The sequence below is a fragment of the Bombina bombina genome, chromosome 2 (assembly GCF_027579735.1).
Source record: "Bombina bombina isolate aBomBom1 chromosome 2, aBomBom1.pri, whole genome shotgun sequence".
NCBI lineage: Eukaryota > Metazoa > Chordata > Amphibia > Anura > Bombinatoridae > Bombina > Bombina bombina.
Window position 1 is genome coordinate 1,217,617,825 of NC_069500.1, and position 25,996 is coordinate 1,217,643,820.

The window sequence follows — 25,996 nt, forward strand, 5'->3', positions numbered from 1 at the left end:
TGTGAATCAATGAAGCAAACACCTCCGGATGGAGTTCCCACTCCCCCGGATGAAAAGTCTGACGACTTAGAAATCCGCTTCCCAATTTTCTACTCCTGGGATGTAGATTGTCGACAGATAACAAGAGTGGACCTCCGCCCATCAGATTATCTTGGATACTTCTATAATCGCTAAGGAACTCCTTGTTCCCCCCTGATGACTGATATATGCCACAGTTGTGATGTTGTCCGACTGGAATCTGATGAATTTGGCCAAAGCCAACTGAGGCCATGCCTGAAGCGCACTGAATATTGCCCTCAGTTCCAGAATGTTGATTGGAAGTAGAGAAGTAGAGAGTCCAAACACCCTGAGCCTTCAGGGAATTCCAGACTGCACCCCAGCCCAGAAGGCTGGCATCCGTTTTCACTATGACCCACGAGGGTCTGCGGAAACAAGTCCCCTGGGACAGATGATCCGGCGACAACCACCAAAGAAGAGAGTCTCTGGTATCTTGATCCAGATTTATCTGAGGAGATAAATTTGCATAGTTCCCATTCCACTGTCCGAGCATGCACAGCTGCAGTGGTCTGAGATGAAAGCGAGCAAACGGAATGATGTCCATTGCCGCTACCATTAATCCAATTACCTCCATACACTGAGCCACTGATGGCCGGGGAATGGACTGAAGTGCTCGGCCAGTATTTAGAATCTTTGATTTTCTGACCTCCGTCAAAAATATTTTCATGTCTACTGAGTCTATCAGAGTTCCCAAGAAGGGGACCCTTGTCTGTGGAACTAGTGAACTTTTTTGTATTTTCACCTTCCAACCGTGAGTTCTCAGGAAGGACAGGACTGTGTCCGTGTGAGATTTTGACAGATGATAAGTTGACACCTGGATCAGAATGTTGTCCAGATAAGGCGCCACTGCTATGCCTCGCGGTCTGAGAACCGCCAGAAGAGACCCTAGAACCTTCCGAAGGGAAGAGCCACGAACTGATAATGTTTGTCCAGGAAGGCAAACCTTAGAAACTGATGATGATCCTTGTGGATAGGAATATGAAGGTAAGCATCCTTCAAGTCCACGGTAGTCATATATTGACCCTCCTGGATCATTGGTAAGATTGTCGAATAGTCTCCATCTTTAACGATGGGACTCTGAGAAACTTGTTTAGACACTTGAGATCTAAAATGGGTCTGAAAGTTCCCTCTTTTTTGGGAACCACGAAAAGATTCGAGTAAAACCCCTGTCCCTGTTTTGGAACGGGACAAATTACTCCCATGGTAGAGAGATCTTTTACACAGCGTAAGAACGCCTCTCTTTTTATCTGGTCTACAGATAATCGTGAAAGATGAAATCTCCCTCTTGGGAGAAAATCCTTGAATTCCAGTTGATACCCGTGGGTCACGATTTCCAGCGCCCAGGGGTCCTGAACATCTCTTGCCCAAGCCTGAGCAAAGAAAGAGTCTGCCCCCTACTAGATCCGGTCCCGGATCGGGGGCCACCCCTTCATGCTGTCTTTGTAGCAGCAGCGGGTTTCTTGGATTGTTTACCTTTATTCCAAGCCTGGTTGGGTCTCCAGACTGACTTAGATTGAGCAAAATTCCCTTCCTGCTTTGTGGAGGAAGAGGAAGCAGAGGGTCCTCCTTTAAAATTTCGAAAGGATCGAAAATGATTTTGTTTACCCCTCATCTTAACAGACTTATCCTGGGGTAGGGCATGGCCTTTACCTCCAGTAATGTCAGAAATGATTTCCTTCAATTCAGGCCCGAAAAGGGTCTTACCCTTAAAGGGAATAGTAAAATGTGTCCTGAAAAACAGAAAAGAAAAGAGGCGCTCTTTGTGCAGCAAGTTCCAATAATTGAAAACCAACCGTTTGTGCTCAAAGTAATATACTCACAAACATGTATGCACATGCAGTGCAATAATAGATAGACCAAAACTTCAAAGCCTGATGAAACGGCATTGTCAGCCGAGAAACGCGTTGCAAAGCAACTTTTAAATGTTTTTATTAAACTGAACTTTTTATCACTCTTCCTTGCTCCTGTGGGTTTTGTGATCATCCATAACAGCCTTTGGATCCCTAATTCAGCTGTTCATTGCAGTCTATCACGGAGGTCTTCTGGTGAACCGGGTCCTCTCGTTACCATCACCTGGGTGTCAGCATTGTTTGGCCGAGTCGCCATTGAGGAGTCAGCCGAACGGCTCTGAAGTTTCGGTCTATCTATTATTGCACTGCATGTGCATACATGTTTGTGAGTATATTACTTTGAGCACAAACTGTTGGTTTTCAATTATTGGAACTTGCTGCGCAAAGAGCGCCTCTTTTCTTTTCTGTTTTTCAGGACACATTTTACTATCTGCATACAACTTGGAGAGAGCAGCTCACCATTGGATTGATGAACTTTATTATATACTCTAAACCTACATTGGGTTAACACCCACTATAAGGGACTTTATATATGTATTTATTTCACGTTTGCTCATTTATTTTGGTATAATTTTAAATAATTGAGTTTGAATTTGGTATTTCTATATTAAGATTCTCATTAGTGATTAGTTATTTGGCGCACCTGTTATTGTTTGTGGTTAGCACAGCAGTTGTACTGTGATCAATCCACACCTGTTGTATTATCCTTAAAGGGAATAGCTAAAAGCTTAGTTTTTGATGACACATCAGCAGACCAAGATTTGAGCCATAACGCTCTACGTGCTAGAATAGCAAATCCTGCATTTTTCGCCGCTAATTTAGCAATTTGAAAAGCGGCATCAGTAATAAAAGAATTAGCTAGCTTGAGAGCCTTAATTCTATCCAAAATGTCATCTAATGGAGTCTCAACCTTCAGAGACTCTTCTAGAGCCTCAAACCAAAAAGCTGCTGTAGTAGTTACTGGAACAATGCAAGCCGTAGGTTATAACAGGAAACCCTGATGAATAAATAATTTCTTTAGAAGACCCTCTAACTTTTTATCCATACGGTCTTTGAAAGCACAACTGTCCTCAATGGGTATAGTTGTAAGCTTAGCCAGGGTAGATATAGCTCCCTCCACCTTAGGGACCGTTTGCCACGAGTCCCGAATGGTGTCTGATATGGGAAACATTTTCTTAAAATTAGGAGGGGGAGAAAACTGTATACCTGGTCTATCCCATTCCTTTTTTATAATTTCCGAAATTCTTTTAGGAACCGGAAAAACATCAGTGTAAGTAGGCACCTCTAGATATTTGTCCATCTTACACAATTTCTCTGGTGGTATCACAATAGGGTCACAATCATCCAGAGTCGCTAAAACCTCCCAAAGTAACAGGCGGAGGTGTTCAAGCTTAAATTTAAAGGACATAACGTCCGAATCTGTCTGAGGTAACACATTCCCTGAGTCTGAAAGCTCTCCCTCAGACAGCCATTCCCTGACCCCCAACTCAGAGCACTGTACATCGGAAATAGCCAATAAGGCATCAGAGGATTCAGTATTCACATTAATACCTGACCTACTGCGTTTACCCTGTAACACTGGTAATTTAGATAATACCTCTGTAAGGGTAGTTGACATAATTGCAGCCATCTCCTGCAGAGTAAAGGAATTAGATGCACTAGAGGTACTTGGCGTCGCTTATGTGGGCGTTAAAGGTTGTGACACTTGGGGAGAATTGGATGGCATATCCTGATTCTCTTCAGACTGAGAATCATCCTTAGGCACACTTTCTTGACCTAAAATATGCTTTTTACAATGTAAGGCCCTTTCAGTACAAGAGGTACACAATGTAAGAGGGGGTTCCACAATAGCTTCTAAACACATAGAACAATGAGATTCCTCAATGTCAGACATGTTGAACAGACTAGTAATAACCACAAAAGTCGTTAAACACTTTATTGCTTTAAACAAATTTTGAGAAACGTGTACTGCGCCTTTAAGGATTAAAAAAGCACACAATTTTTCCAAAACTGCTTCAAAAACGTTAATTTGCTCTAAAAATTAACTGTAGCTCATTAATGGCTCCAAAATTATTGCACCCCAAGAGTAAGGGGAGAAATTAACCTCTAAAAGGAACTTAAATCACAAAAATGTCAAATTTTACAAAAAATAGCCCCTGCACCTCGCCACAGCTCTGCTGTGGCGCCTACCTGCCTCCAGGGTACTTTAAAATGACTCGCCAACGATCTGGATAAGAGAACCACTGTCTAGGATCAACCGGAGTTAATGCTTGCTGCTTCTCAGCCAGAAGGAAGTGCGCATTTGAGCGCGCAAAATTAAGCCCCGCCCATCATGGCCGATGCTCGGGTAGGCCTAAAACAACCGCATGCTGAAGCGGTTTTAAGCAAAAACTAAGTGGAACATTTAAACCCCAAACACCACACCAGTATCGACAAACCGGTTATTTTTAGTGCAACAACAAAAACCGATAAACAGTTCCTGCCTCTCCCAGTGTCTCATATAATGCCAAAGCCCATTATAATGATTGCCCAATATGTCAACAGAAAAAATAAAACATAGGTCTCCTAGTAACATCCCTTTGTTTAACAGGTCTACTGCTTACCCCATTCCCTTGCAGGGAAATAAATGCCAGCCAGTTCTGATATATCAAGTCTCCTCAGAAATAAAGGGCTGCACATACCTCAATGCTGCTTGTAGCATGAAACCGTTCTCCACACTGAAGACGTCTCTTGTGTTACCTTCAGAAGTCTTGTTAGAACTAACATGGATCTTAGTTACAGCTGCTAAGATCATCAACCTCAGGGCAGAAATCTTCTTCCATATACCCCTGAGGAAAATAGTACTCACCGGTACCATTTAAAATAAAAAAACTTCTTGATTGAAGAAACTAAAACCTCACTTTACCTCTTCCTAGTATAACACAGGCAAAGAGAATGACATGGGGGTGGAGGGGAAGGGAGGAGCTATATATACACAGCTCTGCTGTGGTGCTCTTTGCCACTTCCTGTTAGCAGGAGGAGAATATCCCACAAGTAAGGATGAAGTCCGTGGACTCGTATCTTGTAGAAGAAATACATAGAACATATTTTGCTATGTGCAGAAAATTGGAATGCCAAATATTTACAGTAAACACACTAAAACAATATTCATTTTTAATAAAGTGTTAAACATATCTATATACATACAAATACATCTTTAGCAATGTATCTGTATGTATCTCTATGTTAAAGTACATTTGGGGGGAGGGGGGTGTTCTGACACCCGAGATCTCATATCTTTGAGCCCTTATAACTTTTTTGTGCAATATTTCTTTTACATATTTTTTACTAGATGGTGTTACTATCAGTGTAACTGTACTTTGTAGTGTATTTTTGATGTGTTTTGTGGCACTTTTGTGTTTTGGAAAGCAGTTAATAACAGCTCTGAGATTGCGGTAAGGATTGAAGATAGCACAATCGCGATTTCTCTCAACTTGTTATAACAGCTCATGAAAAGACGATATCTCTTGTTGGAAACAATTTGCACCTCACTTGTAATATAGTCCTTATTGTCTATAAACAATGGGAGCTGCACTGTTGTAACGTAGGTTACTTTCTCTGCTGTGGTCAATTAGGGTTATTTATAAATAGGTCACTAGAGTGTGCAGCCTATGGCTGTGTGGAATAGAACAGTGTTCTGCACTTCCATTTCTAACAGGAACTGAAATGCTCACAAATTCAGAATGGAATTACAGAAAAGGGGGACAAAATAACAATGAAAGTATTGTAGAGTTGTTTATATATATATATATATAAAATCATTTTATATATTACCATCTCAAAGTGTTTAATGTCCCTTTAATTTATCAGCACTGACCACTAATTTGTTAACCAGGGAGCATGAATGGATGCTGCAGTGTTACACCCTAGGCTAGAGTGACTGAATCCTTGGTTAGATGAAACCATTGAGGATCTGTGAAGACTCTGCCCTTCTGAAGCATGTCTGTGTCATCCACCAAGCTATTTCCATTTTATGTTTTGTGGAGTAGGAATATGAGCAGAGAATTTTAACCTCTTATACCAGGATTGACATTTGAATTGGTTACATTTTCCCTCTGGAGCAGTGAACATTGAAATAGTTAAGGACAACTTTCCTGATTAGCTCATTCTACACAACCCAACAATCTGTACCTGAATCTTGCAATATCACACCACCCAAATCAGATTATCTTGTCTTTATTATTATATTATGCTCTAAAGAAGAATCCAGTCTGTTTGGAAATTAGCTGACTTTTTCCTTCCTTGAGCATCCAGTTGTGTTTAATAAGAAAGTTCTGAAGGATGAGACTGCTCAGAAGCAGTGTCTATAATAGTATGTATGTAAATATATATTACAGACCTCACTCCGTCACTCTCCACTACTACAATCGCACAAATGTGAGATGGCACCCCCTGCCCCACCACAGAAAGTAACTTCCAGTCTGCCAAGCCCAATAATAAAAAATAAAGTAATACCGGTACATTTTAATATCTGCCGTCGATAACATACTGATTATACTCGGAACAATATGGTATATACAAAATCAACCTTTTACTGTTCAATTTCAAATATTAAAACTGTTTGAAAACTCTCAAACAGTCTCAGAAGGTAGGCTGTTAATTAAATGGCCGAATTCTATATTATAATCTTTTTAAAACAATTTGTAAAAGAAGAAGTCTTTTTTTTTTTTCTTGCTTAATTCAACGAATAGAAGTGTAGCTAGGATGGGAGAATGGTGAAAATATAATTGGAAATAAAAGGCTTATATGTTTCGATAGGAATAATTATCAGATGTATAAAATCAATTTATATTATTGATATTTTCTTTTTATATTTAAATTGTTGTATACTTTAATTTCTTTTTTGGTGCTTTGGTTTATTTGTAATGCTTTTAAAATAAATAATAAATAAATGTAAACTCCCTTTTTCACACAATGTAGTCTGGAGAAATAGAAACCCTATTAAATAACTAATTCAACTATGTCTTAGCATATAGTACAAAGGTAAATGAGAAATTCAGACCTTTATATTATAAAATATCTTAAACTATCTACAAAGGATGATACTGCCACATTTAAAAGAATATATAAGAGACAAATTGGTAGAAGTTATAAACAATATTACTGAAATAGGAAATAGATTCAGAAGATTAAATGGAGGAAAAAGTGACAGTACTTAAAGGGACATGAAACAAAAAAATTCTCTTTCATGATTCAGATAGAGAATACAATTTTAAACAACTTTCCAGTTTACTTCTATTAATTTGCTTCCTTCTCTTGTTATCCTTTGCTGAAAGGTTTATCTAGGCAAGTTTAGGAGCAGCAGAGAACCTAGGTTCTAGCTGTAGATTGGTGGCAGTATATATATATATATATATATATATATATATATATATATATATATAGCGATTGGCTCACCCATGTGTTCAGTTAGAAACCATTAGTGCGATGCTGCTCCTTCAACAAATGATACCAAGAGAATGAAACAGATTAGATAATCGAAGTATATTAGAAAGTTGTTTAAAAATGTATTCTCTATCTGAATCATGAAAGAAAATTTTCGGGTTCATGTCCCTTTAAAGATATGTCATCTTAAAACAGTTACAAGAGAAAAAAAATATGATAATAAAATATATTAGATTTAAAGGGATACTGGAGTCTGTACAAGACAAACTCCTTGAATACCTCCAAGAACTTTTTAAAAATATATTGAAAGATGTTTATACGAAAAAAGGGCTCACACCGCATCTAAAATTATGTCAAATAAAACAATCTTGAGAAACGCAATTATAACATTTTTAAGATATAAGGACAAAGAATGGATTTTGAAAATAAAAGCAAGAGAAGAAAACAAAATTTATGCTTACCCGATATATTTCTTTCCTGGCATAGAGAGTCCACGATTTCATTCCAATTACTATTGGGATATTCAACTCCTGGCCAGCAGAAGGCAAAGAACACCCCAGCAGAGCTGTTAAGTGTCACTTCCCTTACACATAATCCCCAGTCATTCGGCCAAAGGAAAATGAAAATAGAAGATAACACAATGGTATAGAGGTGCCTGAGGTGTATACAAAAAAACTGCCTTCCTTAATTTAATTAAAGGCGGGTCGTGGACTCTCCATGCCAGGAAAGAAAGAAATTTATCAGGTAAGCATAAATTTTGTTTTCTTTCCAATGGCATGGAGAGTCCACGATTTCATTCCAATTACTAGTGGGAACCAATACCCAAGCTAAAGGACACAGAATAAAAAGGGAGGGAGAACAAGACAGGAGGACCTAAACAGAAGGCACCACCGCTTGAAGAACTTTTCTCCCAAACAAAGCCTCAGCCGAGGCAAAAGTATCAAATTTGTTGAATTTGGAAAAGGTATGCAATGAGGACCAAGTGGCCGCCTTGCAGATTTGTTTCACAGAAGCTTCATTTTTGAAAGCCCAGGAAGAGGAGACAGACCTAGTGGAATGAGCCGTAATTCTCTCAGGAGGCTGCTGTCCAGCTGTCTCATAAGCCAACCTGATAACACTTCTCAGTCAGAGAGAAAGAGTAGTAGAAGTAACCTTCTGACTCTTACGCTTGCCAGAGAAAACGAATAGGGCAGATGAACCCCGAAAATCTTTAGTTGCTTGAAGGTAAAATTTTAGAGCATGCACAATGTCCGGGTTTTGCAACAAACGTTTCTTCTGAGAAGGATTATGACAAAAAGAAGGAACAACAATTTCCTGATTGATATTGCGATCCGATACAACTTTGGGAAGAAAGCCCAACTTAGTATGAAAAACCGCCTTATCCGCATGAAAAATAAGGTAAGGAGAATTACACTATAGAGCTGAAAGCTCGGAAACTCTGCGAGCAGAAGAAATAGCGAGGAGAAACAAAACCTTCCAAGATAACCGCTTGATTTCAACTGAATGCATTCGCTCAAACTGAGCCTGCTGCAGAACTTTAAGAACAAGATTAAGGCTCCAAGGGGGAGCAACAGATTTAAACACAGGCCTGATTCTAACAAAGGCCTGCACAAAGGATGGAACATCTGGCATATCTGCCAGACGTTTGTGCAAAAGAACAGACAGTGCATAAATCTGACTCTTCAGAGTGCTGACTGATAATGCTTTCTCCAGGCCCTCCTGAAGAAAAGACAAAATTTGAGGAACCCTCACCCTGCTCCAAAAGAAACCCTTAAATTCCCACAATAAAGGTATTTACACCATACCTTATGGTAAATCTTAAGTGTAACAGGCTTACGAGCCTGAAGCATGGTATCAATGACCTTCTCAGAAAAACCACGCCTAGCCAAGACTAGGCATTCAATCGCCACGCAGTCAGCTTCAAAGAATCTAGATTTGGATGGAGGAAGGGACCCTGAAATAGGTCCGTCCTCAAAGGCAACCTCCAAGGGGGAAGAAATAACCTCTTCACCAGATCCGCGAACCAGATCCTACGAGGCCAAACAGGAGCTATTAGAATCACAGACGCCCTCTCCTGCTTGTTACGAGCTATGACTCATGGAAGGAGAGAAAACGGGTAAGCAAGATTGAAGTTCCAAGGCACCACCAGAGCGTTGATCAGAGCGGCTTGAGGATCTCTTGATCCGTACCTTGGAAGCTTGGCATTTAGATGCAATGCCATCAGATCCAACTCTTGAACCCCCCCCACCTGAGGGTTATCATTGCGATTATCTCCGGATGGAGAGCCCACTCCCCGGGATGAAAGGTCTGTCTGCTCAGAAAATCCGCCTCCCAGTTGTCCATCCCCCCTGGGATGTGGATGGCAGAGAGGAGACCATCGTGAGACTCCACCCACTGTAGAATGCAAGTCACCTCCTTCATGGGTAACGAACTCAGAGTTCCTCTCTGGTGGTTGATGTATGCCACTGAGGTGATGTTGTCCGATTGGAATCTGATAAACCGTACAAAGGCTAGTTGAGGCCAGACTGTTAAGGTACTGAAGATTGCTCTAAACTCTAGGATGTTTATAGGGAGAGAATACTCCTCAAGTCCAAAGACCCTGAGCTTTTAAAGAACCCCCAAACTGCTCCCCAACTTGCTAGGCTGACGTCCGTGGTCACTATAACCCATGATAGTCTCAGGAAGCATGTACACCCTGAGACAATTGGTCCTACGAAATCCACCAAGATAGAGATTATCTTGTTAGGGGATCTAGAACTATCCTCTGCGATAGATCAGAGTGGTCTCCGTTCCATTGTCTGAGCATGCATAAATGTAGGGGGTCTCAGATGGAACTGAGCAAAATGAATAAAGTCCATGGAAGCAACCATCAGACCAATTACTTCCATACACTGAGCCACTGATTGACGGATAGAGGACTGAAGAGAAAGGCAAGAAGTTTGGCTTTTCTGACATCCGTCAGACAAAATTTCGTTAACAGAGAATCTATGATTGCTCCTAAGAAACAAACACTGGTGTCTGGCACCAGAGAACTCTTTTCCAGATTTATTTTCCACTCGTATTAACGTAGAATAGACAACATCTCTGTATGAGATCTTGCTAACTGAAGAGATGGCGCCTGAACCAAGATGTCGTCCAGGTATGGCGCCACAGCTATTCCTTGAGATCTGACCACCACCAAAAGGGCCCCTAGAACCTTTGTAAAGATCTGAGGAGCCGTAGCAAGGCCAGAGGGAAGGGCAACAAACTGGAAGTGTTTGTCTAGAAAGGCAAACCTCAGGAATTGGTGATGTGTCCTGTGAATGAGAACATGAAGATACGCACCCTTCAGGTCTATGGTAGTCATGAACTGACCCTCCTGAACCAAGGGTAGAATGGAACAAATAGTCTAAAATGGGTCGGAAAGTTCCCTCCTTTTTGGGAACCACAAAAAGGTTTGAATAGAATCCTTGACCCTGTTCCCCTACGGGAACTGCAACAATCACTCCCAGGGAAAATAGATCCTTTATGCAGTTTAAGAAGGCCTCTCTCTTCACCTGGTTTGCAGGTAACCTTGACAGGATAAATCTGCCCCTGGGAGGGCAAGACTTTAATCCTATCCTGTATCCCTGGGATACTACTTCCACTGCCCAAGGAACTGGAACATTGTGGATCCAAGCCTGTCGAAAAAAGGAAAGCCTGCCCCCCACTTGATCCAAGACTGCATAAAATGTTATACTCTTTACCGTCACAGACAAGAAGAGTCGACAGAATTATAATTTTCGTTCCTTTCGTAACTTCAAGGGATAAAATTCTTCTTCCTCACCGGAGAAATCTAGGACTTCATGGAGTTCTAACCAACCATCTGACTCTAAATTAGCATGATTCAAACAAACCAACCCAACAAAACTAAACAAATAAGCGACTTCAAATTATCTAAAAAACCTCCTGCATCTCTATAACCTCAGTCTGACTGAGGTGACTTACCACCCTTGAGACCAGGAGGCTCCATCGAAAACGGAATAAATATCAGGATTTCCCCTTCTCGACAGAGATATTGCACCTTCTCAAAGCAAAATCACACTCCACTCAATGTGACATTAACAGCTAAATAAACCCTCAGATACCCACACACACCCTCACAGAAATATCCACAGAAAACAGACATACATGCACACACACACACCCTCACAGAGACATCCACAGAAAACACACAAAGACATAGACACACACCTTTACAGAGACATCCACAGAAAATGCACAAAAGACACACACACTCCCTCACAGAGAGACCCACAGAAAAAAAAATACACACACACACACACACTTAGAGACACTAACAAAAGCTCAAATACATAAACACAGAAACACTCATAGGAGATAAAATTTCTGCATATTGCCATCCCCTAAATCAACAGTGTGTGACATGCATGATAAAAATAAATAAATATATAGTATAAATTAAGAGATCACTTTTTAAAGAATCATATTTGTAAATGTGCAAACAAAAAAACTTCTGTGAATTTAAAATTGTACATTAATGATCTGTCAGAACAGGTAGATAGTGAAAAGTACTTTTGAAAGGTTGATATATGTTTGTTTGTTTTTTATCCCCAACCAAGAGCACCACTTCAAATCTGGTGTACAAATGTTCCCATCTGTCAGCTGTACTTATGGATTTTGAAAATGCAGTACTCTATATGGTCTTGGTGGAACCATAAGCTGTGGTACTCTGTTGCATACCATTAGATCTGGTTAAATGCAGGATTTGTTTGTATGTATTTCAAAATTAAGTCAGCTGTGGTGTAAACTGAATAGTTAAGTTAACCTGTCTCATTTCAAACACTGAGCAATCTTAGCCTAAGAGTATAACATTTTATGCAGATGTAAAAATCTTAGATAAAATGCTTCCTGGCATCTGGAAAGTCCTTGCATAAAGGGGCAGTAAACTGGAATGTATTTAATATAATATATATATATATATAAAAAAAAAAAAATCATATCTGCCAAAAGGGCACCTACCATTTGTGTATTGAGAAGGAAACAATTCTGCATGGTTTTAAATATAGAATTTCTACAGCATTGTCAAATAATCATAAATACACTGCTGCATATTGCTAAAAAAATTATTTGTTTTTATGGACCCCTGGCCCCACCATACAACTACCACACTGAATTTACAATCCGAAATTGCACAAAGAAATAAAAAACATTTACTTAGTAAGTCCTACATCCTCTGCAAATGAAAGTGATCTGCCGTCTGACTAAGGCACGCACTGTACAAACTGAAGTGCCAACTCTGTCTCACACTGTGCATAGTGGTTTAGGAAATTCTATAAAATGCTAATGCTTTACTCCTTGTAATGACATTTCCCATGCTCAATAGCACTCTGCTGTAGCGCCCTCTGGTGGCTGCCAATTTTTTTTAAAATAATTGTTGTGCTTGCCTCATGGGACCCCCTGACAGGAGTCACCCCTTTCACCCCCTGATGGCGGCCCTGCACATCCGAAGCACTGTACAGCCAAAAAGCTATCCGCCCAAGCTTTTAAGACAGCTGTGAATTAGTAGCCTCCAAGAGAGGTGCGTCATCTGCAAAAGCCCTGATCCGACGGCAGAGTCCCGCATCCTTCGTCTCAGTAGACCGGTCTCCAGCCTCTATATTTTTTGTGCATCGTTCAGCTTAGATATGTAGGTGCGATAGCCTTCAAGGGCAGGAAGTAGAGAGTTTCGTAATTTGTTGCGGGCAGCAATCTGGTTAAGGCATATTTAGCGGCCTTGTGGTTTGGGGAATCAAGCCTATCTCCCGTGTTGTAGCTATCACTCATTACTTCACTGAAAATCAAGTTACGGCATGCAGTTTTCGGGTGCTTTACAGTATGCTCTAAATGTTCTTTGTCCCCAGATATAGTGCCACATATCTTAATTCAAAATTGTTGAGATGATCTGTCAAAGGTTTCAATATCTCCGATACAATCGGTCTGCGGCCATCACGGTTTGTTTCCCCGTAGACTCGCCTTGTTGGTAGGTTTCCGCCATGAGGTCTATCAAACAGGCTGTAACCACGATGTTTGGTAAATAGGCTTCTCTCAGCTTCCCAATGGGCATACGGCAGCATTTGTTCTTGAGGTCTATCAAGTATTTCTAACAAATGGCTGTGGCCTTAATGTGTTGTGCACAGTGTCAGCGTTCTCGTGGCTTTAGTAAAGATCATAGGTTTGGGATTAAGGCTCAGTCTTTGCTTCAAAGATGGTCCCGAGTATTCTCGAATAGGTTTCTCGCTGAGGTTCAAAATGTGAATTGAAATGTAATAAGATAAACTAACAAAATTTAGGTCTATTGGAGCTGTAACACACGTCTTGTCGATTTGGAGGCCAGCCTCGCACCCAGCATGAAGGGGTATTTATGTTCTTTTTTTTAATCTTTGATTCCTTTAGGCATTACTGAGCATCAGCTAACAATTCATAATGGTCAGTTCTTTGCCAACACCAGCTGGAGGATTACCTGAAAACATATACGCTATTTCAACTTAGAAATTGCATTATTTGTCATTTACTTCAAACTTTTAATGAAAAAGCAAGTGGTATGTTTTTTTACAACGTTAAACTAAGTAAATGTTAGACATAATGATATAAAACAAAAGATTGGCCTGAGAATATTATGCATACAATGTGATACAGTATTCAAAATTGTATTAGTTGCTTAAATATTGAAGTCTCCATAGCATAATGTGCTCAATAATGTTGTAACCTAGGTTTTCATAGGTTAAGGTTTGTCATCTTACCTTACCCTCCTCTGCTGATGCCAGTTATGTACAGTTATAAATGAATTTCTAGAGAAACTTTTTCAGAGGGTTCAACGTCTCTTTAATAAAAGCAGATTCTTCCTCTCCAATAAGAGTTCTTGTGCCCAATATATGAGTGACAAGTTGGCATCACAGTCTAGATGTCTACCTAGCTGTAATATCACAAGAGGGTTCTGGGTACAACTAGAAACCTGTGGCATGAGGCAAGTATAATATTGTGTCCAATAGTGAAGCAACCTTACCTATGGTCCTGAACTGCTGACACCTAGCTAACACATCTGTTGAGCCAATGACAAGAGGCATATATGGGCAGCCACCAATAACCAGCTAATTCTCATTAATGCATTGCTGTTTATTTGCATACCTAGGAATGCATTTCAACAAAAGGATACCAAGAAATTAAGATAACAGAAAAGTATTTTTAAATACGGGCTCTCGCTGAACTATTTTGACTTTTATGTCCCTTTAAGCCTAATGAGAAACAGGTTAATAAAAAAACCCCAGCTACAATGGAGATTATAAATATTTTTAATTAAAATACAAATGGTATAAATGCTTTTCTCTGTACAGGGTAAGAGTCAAACTTTTCATGATAAAACTCATGACACAAAGCTGCTGCCAATGCCTGGCTAAATAAAACATAGATCACCACTAGCCACCATGTAGTGCTCCATATTCCAAGTACTATTGCTATAGATATATAGATCAGAAGTTCTGCAAAATAATGCGGGCAGGATACTTTGTCAAACCAGTCTCCACTAGGTACTGCATAGTTCATGGTTATAACTGTACCTGGAATACAAAAGGACAAAAAGTCATTTCACAATCTCAAAAAAGGTAAATCAGTCATTGAACTAAATCTTACAGGAAACTTAGAGTGCACACTTTTTTTTACGTTAACACAATATACTTGAATGTGTTTAGTGCAATATATGATTAGTGGAAAGTGAAAAGAACAGAGCGTGTGGGAGACAGGGAAGCAGCATGCATGGGAGAGACAAGGCTAATCCGACAGGTCAGCTGGTGGGCAGAGGAAGAAGAAAGCTATAGAATGGCCCCAGCACAGTATTTGCCTGATAGAGGATTACAGAGCACAACTGGGTACGGATAATGATATGTTCCTGGGTAACAACGATCATCAACTGGAATAAAAGAAAAGAGCAGAGTGCGCAATGGGAACAGATTTTACAATAGAGACCTGTCTGTGTACATCTATGGCTGACATAGAACATTAAGCATTTGAAAATAAATGGAGAAATAAGATTTTCATAGCATGAGAGTTGTTGAACACAGATATTGACAAGATTGATAAAAGAAAACCTAATTTAAAATCAATTAACTCTGGAATCCGTTAAAGGTTCTTACATATATCAGAGACCGGTAACTTAGGACATAATTCATGATAAAAATATTAATATCCCACAGTAAAAATGTGTCCAGGCAATTTATAACTTAAAGGGACATAGAACCCAACATTTTTCTTTCATGATTCAGACTATTTTTAACAACTTTCCAATTTACTTTGATTATCACATTTTCTTCGTTTTCTTGTTATCCTTTGCAGGAAAGTAAGTTCAGGAGTGTGCACATATCTGCAGTACTGTATGGCAGCAGTTCTGCAACAATGTTATACATTAGCAAGAGCACTAGATGGCAGCACTATTTCCTGCCATGTAGTGCTCCAGACATGTGCATGCTACCGATCTAGATATCTCTTCAACAAAGAATAACAAAAGAACAAAGCAAATTTAATAATAGAAATACATTGGAATTTTTTTTTAAAAATTATTCTCTATCTGAATCATGGGTTTCACGTCCCTTTAAAGGTATAGTCAAGTCAAAATTAAACTTTCATGATTCAGATAGAGCATGAAATTTTAAGGAACTTTCTAATTTACTACCATTATCAAATTTTCTTCGTTCTCTTGCTATCTTTATTTGAATGTATGCTTAGAAGCCAGCCCATTTTTGTTCAGCACCTGGGTGGAGCTTGCCGATTGATGTATAAATGTAGCCACCAATCAGCAAGCGCTACCCAGGTGCTGAACCAAAAATGGGCTGGCTCATAAGCTTATAGTCTATCATTTTCAAATAAAGATACCAAAAGAACAAAGAAAAATTGATAAAAGGAGTAGATTAGAAAGTTGTTTAAAATTGCATGCTCTATCTGAATCATGTAAATTTAATTTTTACTAGACTATCCCTATAAAGGGACATAATTTATGATTCAGACACAGCAAGCAATTTAATAAAAAAAAGTTTCCAAATGATATCTTTTGATAAATGTAGCTCCTCTGCATGAGAGCATATTGAAGTATGCTCAGACGTGTGTATCTGTCTTAAGCACTATATGGCAGCAATGCTTGCTATACTGCTGCTATATACTAAAGACACATGCATGCTCTTCTTTATCCCAGGGTCCAAGTAAGATAAAGACATCCCTATTTTTTGACGTTATGTTCAATAATTCTTTCCCCAACTGGGAGTGTTTTTGTAAAAATGAATAGTTTTGCTTATTTTTAAGTAATATTGTGCTGATTTTCAGACTAACCAAGATCTATACTTAAGTCTACAGTTTCCTGTGGCTCCTGTTTGTAAAATCTGTCTTTTCATTTGCAGGAAAGGGGAGGGGGGGGGTTTAAGAGGAGGTGTGTCTACTCTTCATGTTTTCTCAGCCCCTTTCACTGGGTGTCCCAGTCTAACCTCATCAACAGTGGGAACTTCTAAGTAAGTTTTTAAAATGTTTTATACTTTATTTTAAGATCAGTAACTGTGCAATTCTTCTTTATAGTAGTGTCTATTACATGCAGTTATAGGAAAATTGGTGTATACTGTCCCTTTAAATATTATTTGATTTTAAAATATGTCCATTTGAAAGGTGATAAAAAAAAATCCCCATTTACTGTTGGGTTACAATTACAACATCCTAAACAAGAAAAACACCCCGTTCTTGGTGCACCAATATATCAATGTACGGTGTATTTGTTAATCCCAATATCAGAATTAATGAATCTTTTAAATTCATGTTCCTTTTATAAGCCGGCATAGGGTAAACAACAAATGCACCTACACAGGGGTAGCATTGCTTTAATATCCGCATCATTTTATTACTGTTATATCTCATAACTAAGATCAATCTCTTCATCTGTCTTTTCTCCTTTTTTGTTCTTCTAACATCTAAATTGTGTTTAACTGTATTCATTGGTATATTAATCAAATCCTCAGGATAACCCCTTGTCTTAAATCTTCCTGCCATCTCTTTTAACCTTTGCTCACATTTTTGGGGATCTGCCACTCTTTTACCCAAGTGAACTGACTTTTGGGCAATGTCCTAAATATAATGGGGAGAGGATTATTTTTTTTTTATGAATTAAAGTGTTTAGGAAATGCACAGAAGAGTCGCTCATGGTTAATACAAATCCTACATTCCGGGTGTGTTTTCCACTACTGATTTTGCAACTACAGATATAATGTCATGGAAACGAGCTACGTTACAACAAAATATCAAGACAAAAATACATTTGAAACAGAAGTAAATTGGAAAGTTATTATTAAACATTTGATCTTTTTGAATTAAAGGGCCATGCTCTAAATTTGTTATAGCAAGTAATTGTATCACTAGTGATGCAGCAACTCTATGGGGCCGAATTATCAAGCTCTGAATGGAGCTTGATGCCCCTGTTGCTGCGCGAGCCTACAGGCTTACCGGAAACAGCAATTATGAAGCAGCGGTCTAAATACCGCTGCTCCATAACTTGTCCGACCTGCTCTGAGGCTGCGGACATCAATAAACCCGATCCTACGATTGGGCTGATTGACACCTCCTGCTAGCAGCCAATTGGCCGCGAATCTACAGGGGGCGGCATTGCACAAGAACTGCTTGTGCAATGATAAATGCCGACAGCGACATTTATCGTTGTGCGGCGGACATGATATTCTACATCATATCATGGCTGCTCGCACTTTAATAAATTGGCCCCTACGTGTTTAACCCGTGCAAATTGGTTAAACACATAGTTAAAGTACTGCTCAGGAGCAACAGAGAACTGTTAGTCCAGAGTGGAAACTGCCCCTGATCCAATCAGCAGCAATAGTCGCACAGCTTGGCCATGCAGCTAGTGCTGCTGATTGGAATAGCAGCAGTTTCCACTCTGGACCAGAAGTACTCTGCAGCTCCTGAGAAGCACTTTAACTCCCGCAAAGGGATTAAATATGTAGTTAAACACATAGTGTTGCAGCATTTAATCTTGATTCTACATACCTTTAAAAGGACCGTATACACCAGTTTTAATATAACTGAATGTAAAAGACGCTACTATAAAGAATAATATGCACAGATACCGATATAAAAATCCAGTATAAAACTGATTAAAAATTTACTTAGAAGCTTCCAGTTTAACTCTGTTTAAAAAGTTACTGGAACACCCACTGCAAGTGGGAAATATCAGACACTACCCCTTTCTTTGCATATGAAAAGACCCTTTACAAAAACAAAAGCAAGCTGGAGTAGGTATACGTCGGTATTCTCCTAAAACTTTGGGGCTTGGTTAGGAGTCTGAAAATCAAAGCAATGTTATTTAAAAATAAGCAAAACTATTGATTAAAAAAAAAATACAAAAAAACTTTATGGGCTATATAAATAGATCTACAAAACATTTATGCAAAGAAAAAAAAAAAAGTAGTATATAATGTCCCTTTAAGAGCATTTTCAAAACTGAGGTCTTCAACATATTTTTTTTTTATTGTGGTCTACTCTATCATTTTCACATACTTGTGTGTCAAATGAAGACAATTGCTCTAACACTATCTTAATGTTATATTAGTTTCACATATAGTATGCTTGGTATGAATATATATGCTTTTTTTTTTAAAATCCATCCTTATATATAAAATAATCTCACCCATTTTGCTTTTTCTTAGGTTAGCAAGCATCACATGACACCTGTGTTGAAGAGCAGAAGCCCAAATGTACAGCATTACTCCAAGAACGTGGTACCAGTCTGCCTGCATTAGGAGATCTTCAGCTGGTACTGACCAAATAAAGCAATGGAAAACAACACACACACACACAGAGTCAGGTTCCATATGTGACAACAAAAACATAATTTATGCTTACCTGATAAATTCCTTTCTTCTGTAGTGTGATCAGTCCACGGGTCATCATTACTTCTGGGATATTAACTGCTCCCCTACAGGAAGTGCAAGAGGATTCACCCAGCAGAGCTGCATATAGCTCCTCCCCTCTACGTCACTCCCAGTCATTCGACCAAGGACCAACGAGAAAGGAAAAGCCAAGGGTGAAGTGGTGACTGGAGTATAAATTAAAAAATATTTACCTGCCTTAAAAACAGGGCGGGCCGTGGACTGATCACACTACAGAAGAAAGGAATTTATCAGGTAAGCATAAATTATGTTTTCTTCTGTTAAGTGTGATCAGTCCACGGGTCATCATTACTTCTGGGATACCAATACCAAAGCAAAAGTACACGGATGACGGGAGGGATAGGCAGACTCTTTATACAGAAGGAACCACTGCCTGAAGAACCTTTCTCCCAAAAATAGCCTCAGATGAAGCAAAGGTGTCAAATTTGTAAAATTTGGAAAAAGTATGAAGCGAAGACCAAGTTGCAGCCTTGCAAATCTGTTCAACAGAGGCCTCATTCTTGAAGGCCCAAGTGGAAGCCACAGCTCTAGTAGAATGAGCTGTAATTCTTTCAGGGGGCTGCTGTCCAGCAGTCTCATAAGCTAAACGAATTATGCTACGAAGCCAAAAAGAAAGAGAGGTAGCGGAAGCTTTTTGACCTCTCCTCTGCCCAGAGTAAATGACAAACAGAGAAGACGTTTGTCGGAATTCCTTAGTTGCCTGCAAGTAAAATTTTAGAGCCCGGACTACATCCAGGTTGTGCAGTAGACGTTCCTTCTTTGAAGAAGGATTTGGGCATAAAGAAGGAACAACAATCTCTTGATTGATATTCCTGTTAGTAACTACCTTAGGTAAGAACCCAGGTTTAGTACGCAGGACTACCTTATCCGAATGAAAAATCAAATAAGGAGAATCACAATGTAAGGCTGATAATTCAGAGACTCTTCGAGCCGAGGAAATAGCCATTAAAAATAGAACTTTCCAAGATAACAACTTTATATCAATGGAATGAAGGGGTTCAAACGGAACGCCCTGTAAAACATTAAGAACAAGGTTTAAACTCCATGGTGGAGCAACAGTTTTAAACACAGGCTTAATCCTGGCCAAAGCCTGACAAAAAGCCTGGACGTCAGGAACTTCTGACAGACGTTTGTGTAACAGAATGGACAGAGCTGAGATCTGTCCCTTTAATGAACTAGCAGAAAAACCCTTTTCTAAACCTTCTTGTAGAAAAGACAATATCCTAGGAATCCTAACCTTACTCCAAGAGTAACCTTTGGATTCACACCAATGTAGGTATTTACGCCATATCTTATGGTAAATCTTTCTGGTAACAGGTTTCCTAGTCTGTATTAAGGTACTAATAACTGACTCAGAAAACCCACGTCTTGATAAAATTAAGCGTTCAATTTCCAAGCAGTCAGCTTCAGAGAAGTTAGATTTTGATGTTTGAAGGGACCCTGTATCAGAAGGTCCTGTTTCAGAGGTAGAGACCAAGGCGGACAGGATGACATGTCCACCAGGTCTGCATACCAAGTCCTGCGTGGCCACGCAGGTGCTATTAGAATCACTGATGCTCTCTCTTGTTTGATTCTGGCTATCAATCGAGGAAGCAACGGGAAGGGTGGAAACACGTAAGCCATCCTGAAGTCCCAAGGTGCTGTCAGAGCATCTATCAGGACTGCTCCTGGATCCCTGGATCTGGACCCGTAACGAGGAAGCTTGGCGTTCTGTCGAGACGCCATGAGATCTATCTCTGGTTTGCCCCAACCTCGAAGTATTTGGGCAAAGACCTCCGGATGAAGTTCCCACTCCCCCGGATGAAAAGTCTGACGACTTAAGAAATCCGCCTCCCAGTTCTCCACTCCCGGGATGTGGATTGCTGACAGGTGGCAAGAGTGAGACTCTGCCCAGCGAATTATCTTTGATACTTCCATCATAGCTAGGGAGCTTCTTGTCCCTCCCTGATGGTTGATGTAAGCTACAGTCGTGATGTTGTCCGACTGAAACCTGATGAACCTCCGAGTTGTCAACTGGGGCCAAGCCAGGAGGGCATTGAGAACTGCTCTCAATTCCAGAATGTTTATTGGCAGGAGACTCTCCTCCTGACTCCATAGTCCCTGAGCCTTCAGGGAATTCCAGACGGCACCCCAACCTAGAAGGCTGGCGTCTGTTGTTACAATTGTCCAGTCTGGTCTGCTGAATGGCATCCCCCTGGACAGGTGTGGCCGAGAAAGCCACCATAGAAGAGAATTTCTGGTCTCTTGATCCAGATTCAGAGAAGGGGATAAGTCTGAGTAATCCCCATTCCACTGACCTAGCATGCACAGTTGCAGTGGTCTGAGGTGTAAGCGTGCAAAGGGTACTATGTCCATTGCCGCTACCATTAAGCCGATTACCTCCATACATTGAGCCACTGACGGGTGTTGAATGGAATGAAGAGTGCGGCAAGCACTTTGAAGTCTTGATAGCCTGTCCTCTGTCAGGTAAATCTTCATTTCTACAGAATCTATAAGAGTCCCCAGGAAGGGAACTCTTGTGAGTGGAACGAGTGAACTTTTCTTTTCGTTCACCTTCCATCCATGTGACCTTAGAAATGCCAGCACTAACTCTGTATGAGATTTGGCAGTTTGAAAGCTTGAAGCTTGTATCAGAATGTCGTCTAGGTATGGAGCTACCGAGATTCCCCGCGGTCTTAGTACCGCCAGAAGAGCACCCAGAACCTTTGTGAAGATTCTTGGCGCTGTACCCAATCCGAATGGAAGAGCCACAAACTGGTAATGCCTGTCTAGGAAGGCAAACCTTAGGTACCGGTAATGATCTTTGTGAATCGGTATGTGCAGGTAAGCATCTTTTAAATCTACAGTGGTCATGTACTGACCCTCTTGGATCATAGGTAAAATTGTCCGAATAGTCTCCATCTTGAACGATGGAACTCTTAGGAATTTGTTTAGGATCTTTAAGTCCAGGATTGGTCTGAAAGTTCCCTCTTTTTTGGGAACCACAAACAGATTTGAGTAAAACCCCTGTCCCTGTTCCGATCGTGGAACTGGATGGATTACTCCCATTAACAAGAGCTCTTGTACGCAGCGTAGAAAAGCCTCTTTCTTTGTCTGGATTGTTGACAATCTTGACAGATGAAATCTCTCTCTTGGAGGAGAGTATTTGAAGTCCAGAAGGTATCCCTGAGATATTATCTCTAGCGCCCAGGGATCCTGAACATCTCTTGCCCAAGCCTGGGCGAAGAGAGAAAGTCTGCCCCCCACTAGATCCGATCCCGGATCGGGGGCCCTCAATTCATGCTGTTTTGGGGGCAGCAGCAGGTTTCCTAGTCTGCTTGCCCTTGTTCCAGGACTGGTTAGGTTTCCAGCCTTGTCTGTAGCGAGCAACAGCTCCTTCCTGTTTTGGTGCAGAGGAAGTTGATGCTGCTCCTGCTTTGAAATTACGAAAGGAACGAAAACTAGACTGTCTAGTCTTGGCTTTGGCTTTGTCCTGAGGCAGGGCATGGCCTTTACCTCCTGTAATGTCAGCGATAATCTCTTTCAACCCGGGCCCGAATAAGGTCTGCCCTTTGAAAGGTATATTAAGCAATTTAGACTTAGAAGTAACATCAGCTGACCAGGATTTTAGCCACAGCGCCCTGCGTGCCTGAATGGCGAATCCTGAATTCTTCGCCGTAAGTTTAGTAAGATGTACTACGGCCTCCGAAATGAATGAATTAGCTAGTTTAAGGACTCTAAGCCTGTCCGTAATGTCGTCCAGAGTAGCTGAACCAATGTTCTCTTCCAGAGACTCAATCCAGAATGCCGCTGCAGCCGTGATCGGCGCAATGCATGCAAGGGGTTGCAATATAAAACCTTGTTGAACAAACATTTTCTTAAGGTAACCCTCTAACTTTTTATCCATTGGTTCTGAAAAAGCACAGCTATCCTCCACCGGGATAGTGGTACGCTTAGCTAAAGTAGAAACTGCTCCCTCCACCTTAGGGACCGTTTGCCATAAGTCCCTTGTGGTGGCGTCTATTGGAAACATTTTTCTAAATATCGGAGGGGGTGAGAACGGCACACCGGGTCTATCCCACTCCTTAGTAACAATTTCAGTAAGTCTCTTAGGTATAGGAAAAACCTCAGTACTCGTCGGTACCGCAAAATATTTATCCAACCTACACATTTTCTCTGGTATTGCAACTGTGTTACAATCATTCAGAGCCGCTAACACCTCCCCTAGTAATACACGGAGGTTTTCCAGTTTAAATTTAAAATTTGAAATATCTGAATCCAGTCTGTTTGGATCAGAACCGTCACCCACAGAATGAAGTTCTCCGTCCTCATGTTCTGCCACCTGTGACGCAGTGTCTGACATGGCCCTAATATTATCAGCGCACTCTGTTCTCACCCCAGAGTGATCACGCTTACCTTTTAGTTCTGGTAATTTAGCCAAAACTTCAGTCATAACAGTAGCCATATCCTGTAATGTGATTTGTAATGGCCGCCCAGCTGTACTCGGCGCTACAATATCACGCACCTCCCTCTGAGCGGGAGATGTAGGTACTGACACGTGAGGCGAGTTAGTCGGCATAACTCTCCCCTCGTTGTTTGGTGAAATTTGTTCAATTTGTACACATTGATTTTTATTTAAAGTAGCATCAATACAGTTAGTACATAAATTTCTATTGGGCTCCACTTTGGCATTGCAACAAATGACACAGGTATCATCTTCTGAATCAGACATGTTTAACACACTAGCAAATAAACTTGCAACTTGGAAATACAATTCAAATAGAATAATATTAAAACGTACTGTGCCTTTAAGAAGCACAGAAGATCTATGACAGTTAAAAATTAATAAATTGAAACAGTTATAGCCTCAATCCTTGTAAACAACACAACTTTAGCAAAGGTTTAATCCCATTAGCAAAGATAACAATTTCTGAAAGCAGGAAACAAATTACAGAATAAAAGTTTTTATTTCAGTCAAACTATAATTCTCACAGCTCTGCTGAGAGAAATTACCTCCCTCAAAATAAGTTTTGAAGACCCCTGAGCTCTGTAGAGATGAACCAGATCATGCAGGGAATACAATGAGTTGCTGACTGAAATATTTGATGCATAGTAAAAGCGCCCCTCCCCCACACACACAGCAGTGAGGGAGAACAGAAACTGACAGAAAAAACAGATTTAAGCAACTGCCAAGTGGAAAAATGGTGCCCAAACATTTATTCACTCAGTACCTCAGCAAATGAAAACGATTTTACATTCCAGCAAAAACGTTAAACATAATCTCTAGTTATTAAACAGCTTTATGTCTTTCTTACAGTGTAATTCTAGTGAAGTACCATTCTCCCAGAATACTGAAGTGTAAAGTATACATACATGACATTATATCGGTATGGCAGGATTTTCTCATCAATTCCATTGTCAGAAAATAAAAACTGCTACATACCTCTATGCAGATTCATCTGCCCGCTGTCCCCTGATCTGAAGTTTACCTCACTCCTCAGATGGCCGAGAACAGCAATATGATCTTAACTACTCCGGCTAAAATCATAGCAAAACTCTGGTAGATTCTTCCTCAAACTCTGCCAGAGAGGTAATAACACACTCCGGTGCTATTTTAAAATAACAAACTTTTGATTGAAGATATAAAACTAAGTATAATCACCATAGTCCTCTCACACGACCTATCTAGTTGCTGGGTGCAAGAGAATGACTGGGAGTGACGTAGAGGGGAGGAGCTATATGCAGCTCTGCTGGGTGAATCCTCTTGCACTTCCTGTAGGGGAGCAGTTAATATCCCAGAAGTAATGATGACCCGTGGACTGATCACACTTAACAGAAGAAAAGAACTCATAAATATCACTAGATTATATTCATTTTGATCATCATCCTTTCTATTCTTCAAATGTATCTAAACAATGAACTGTAATATAAAAAATCTGCTTTAAAGTATCCTAATGCAATGTATTAGCTCAGTATTTATATCCGTTGATGCTTTATAGAGACACTAAACACTAAGAACATTTCATGCACCTCCTTCTAATCATGGGTGCCGCCATATTGGAACTCAAGTTACCTTCAGCTATCTGAGGGAGAGTTGCTACACATGTGCAAACACATCAGCGCTCAAATGCAGTGAAGCTAGATTTCAACATGGCAGAATAACTAGAGGGAGGCGGGGAAAAACCTTAATATAATGCTTATAAAATGTATTTAGTGTCTGATGTCAATTTAACCCCTTAATGACCACAGCACTTTTCCATTTTCTGTCTGTTTGGGACCAAGGCTATTTTTACATTTTTGCTGTGTTTGTGTGTTTAGCTGTAATTTTCCTCTTACTCATTTACTGTACCCACACATTATATACCGTTTTTCTCGCCATTAAATGGACTTTCTAAAGATACCATTATTTTCATCATATCTTTTAATTTACTATAAAAAAAAAATATGATAAAATATGAGGAAAAAAACGAAAAAAAAAACAAAACACACTTTTTATAACTTTGACCCCCAAAATCTGTTACACATCTACAACCACCAAAAAACACCCATACTAAATAGTTTCCAAATTTTGTCCTGAGTTTAGAAATACCCAATGTTTACATGTTCTTTGCAAGTTATAGGGCAATAAATACAAGTAGCACTTTGCTATTTCCAAACCACTTTTTTTTCAAAATTAGCGCTAGTTACATTGGGACACTGATATCTTTCAGGAATCCCTAAATATCCCTTGACATGTATATA

General features: G+C 40.0%; 1 protein-coding gene across 2 annotated transcripts in view; it reads right to left on the reverse strand.

Annotated features, from left to right (window-relative positions):
• Positions 1–14,625: 14,625 nt before the first annotated feature.
• SRD5A3 (steroid 5 alpha-reductase 3) overlaps positions 14,626–25,996 on the reverse strand; it is a 43,772-nt gene continuing 32,401 nt past the window's right edge. The window contains exons 4-5 of one of the 2 annotated variants that reach the window (XM_053703960.1): positions 19,015–19,143; positions 14,626–14,905 (exon numbers count right to left, since the gene is read on the reverse strand). In XM_053703960.1, the coding sequence (XP_053559935.1) occupies positions 14,646–14,905; positions 19,015–19,143 (389 nt within the window). In that variant the 3' untranslated portion in view covers positions 14,626–14,645. The remainder of the gene's footprint in view (positions 14,906–19,014; positions 19,144–25,996) is intronic. The other variant, XM_053703961.1, reaches the window with a different exon arrangement.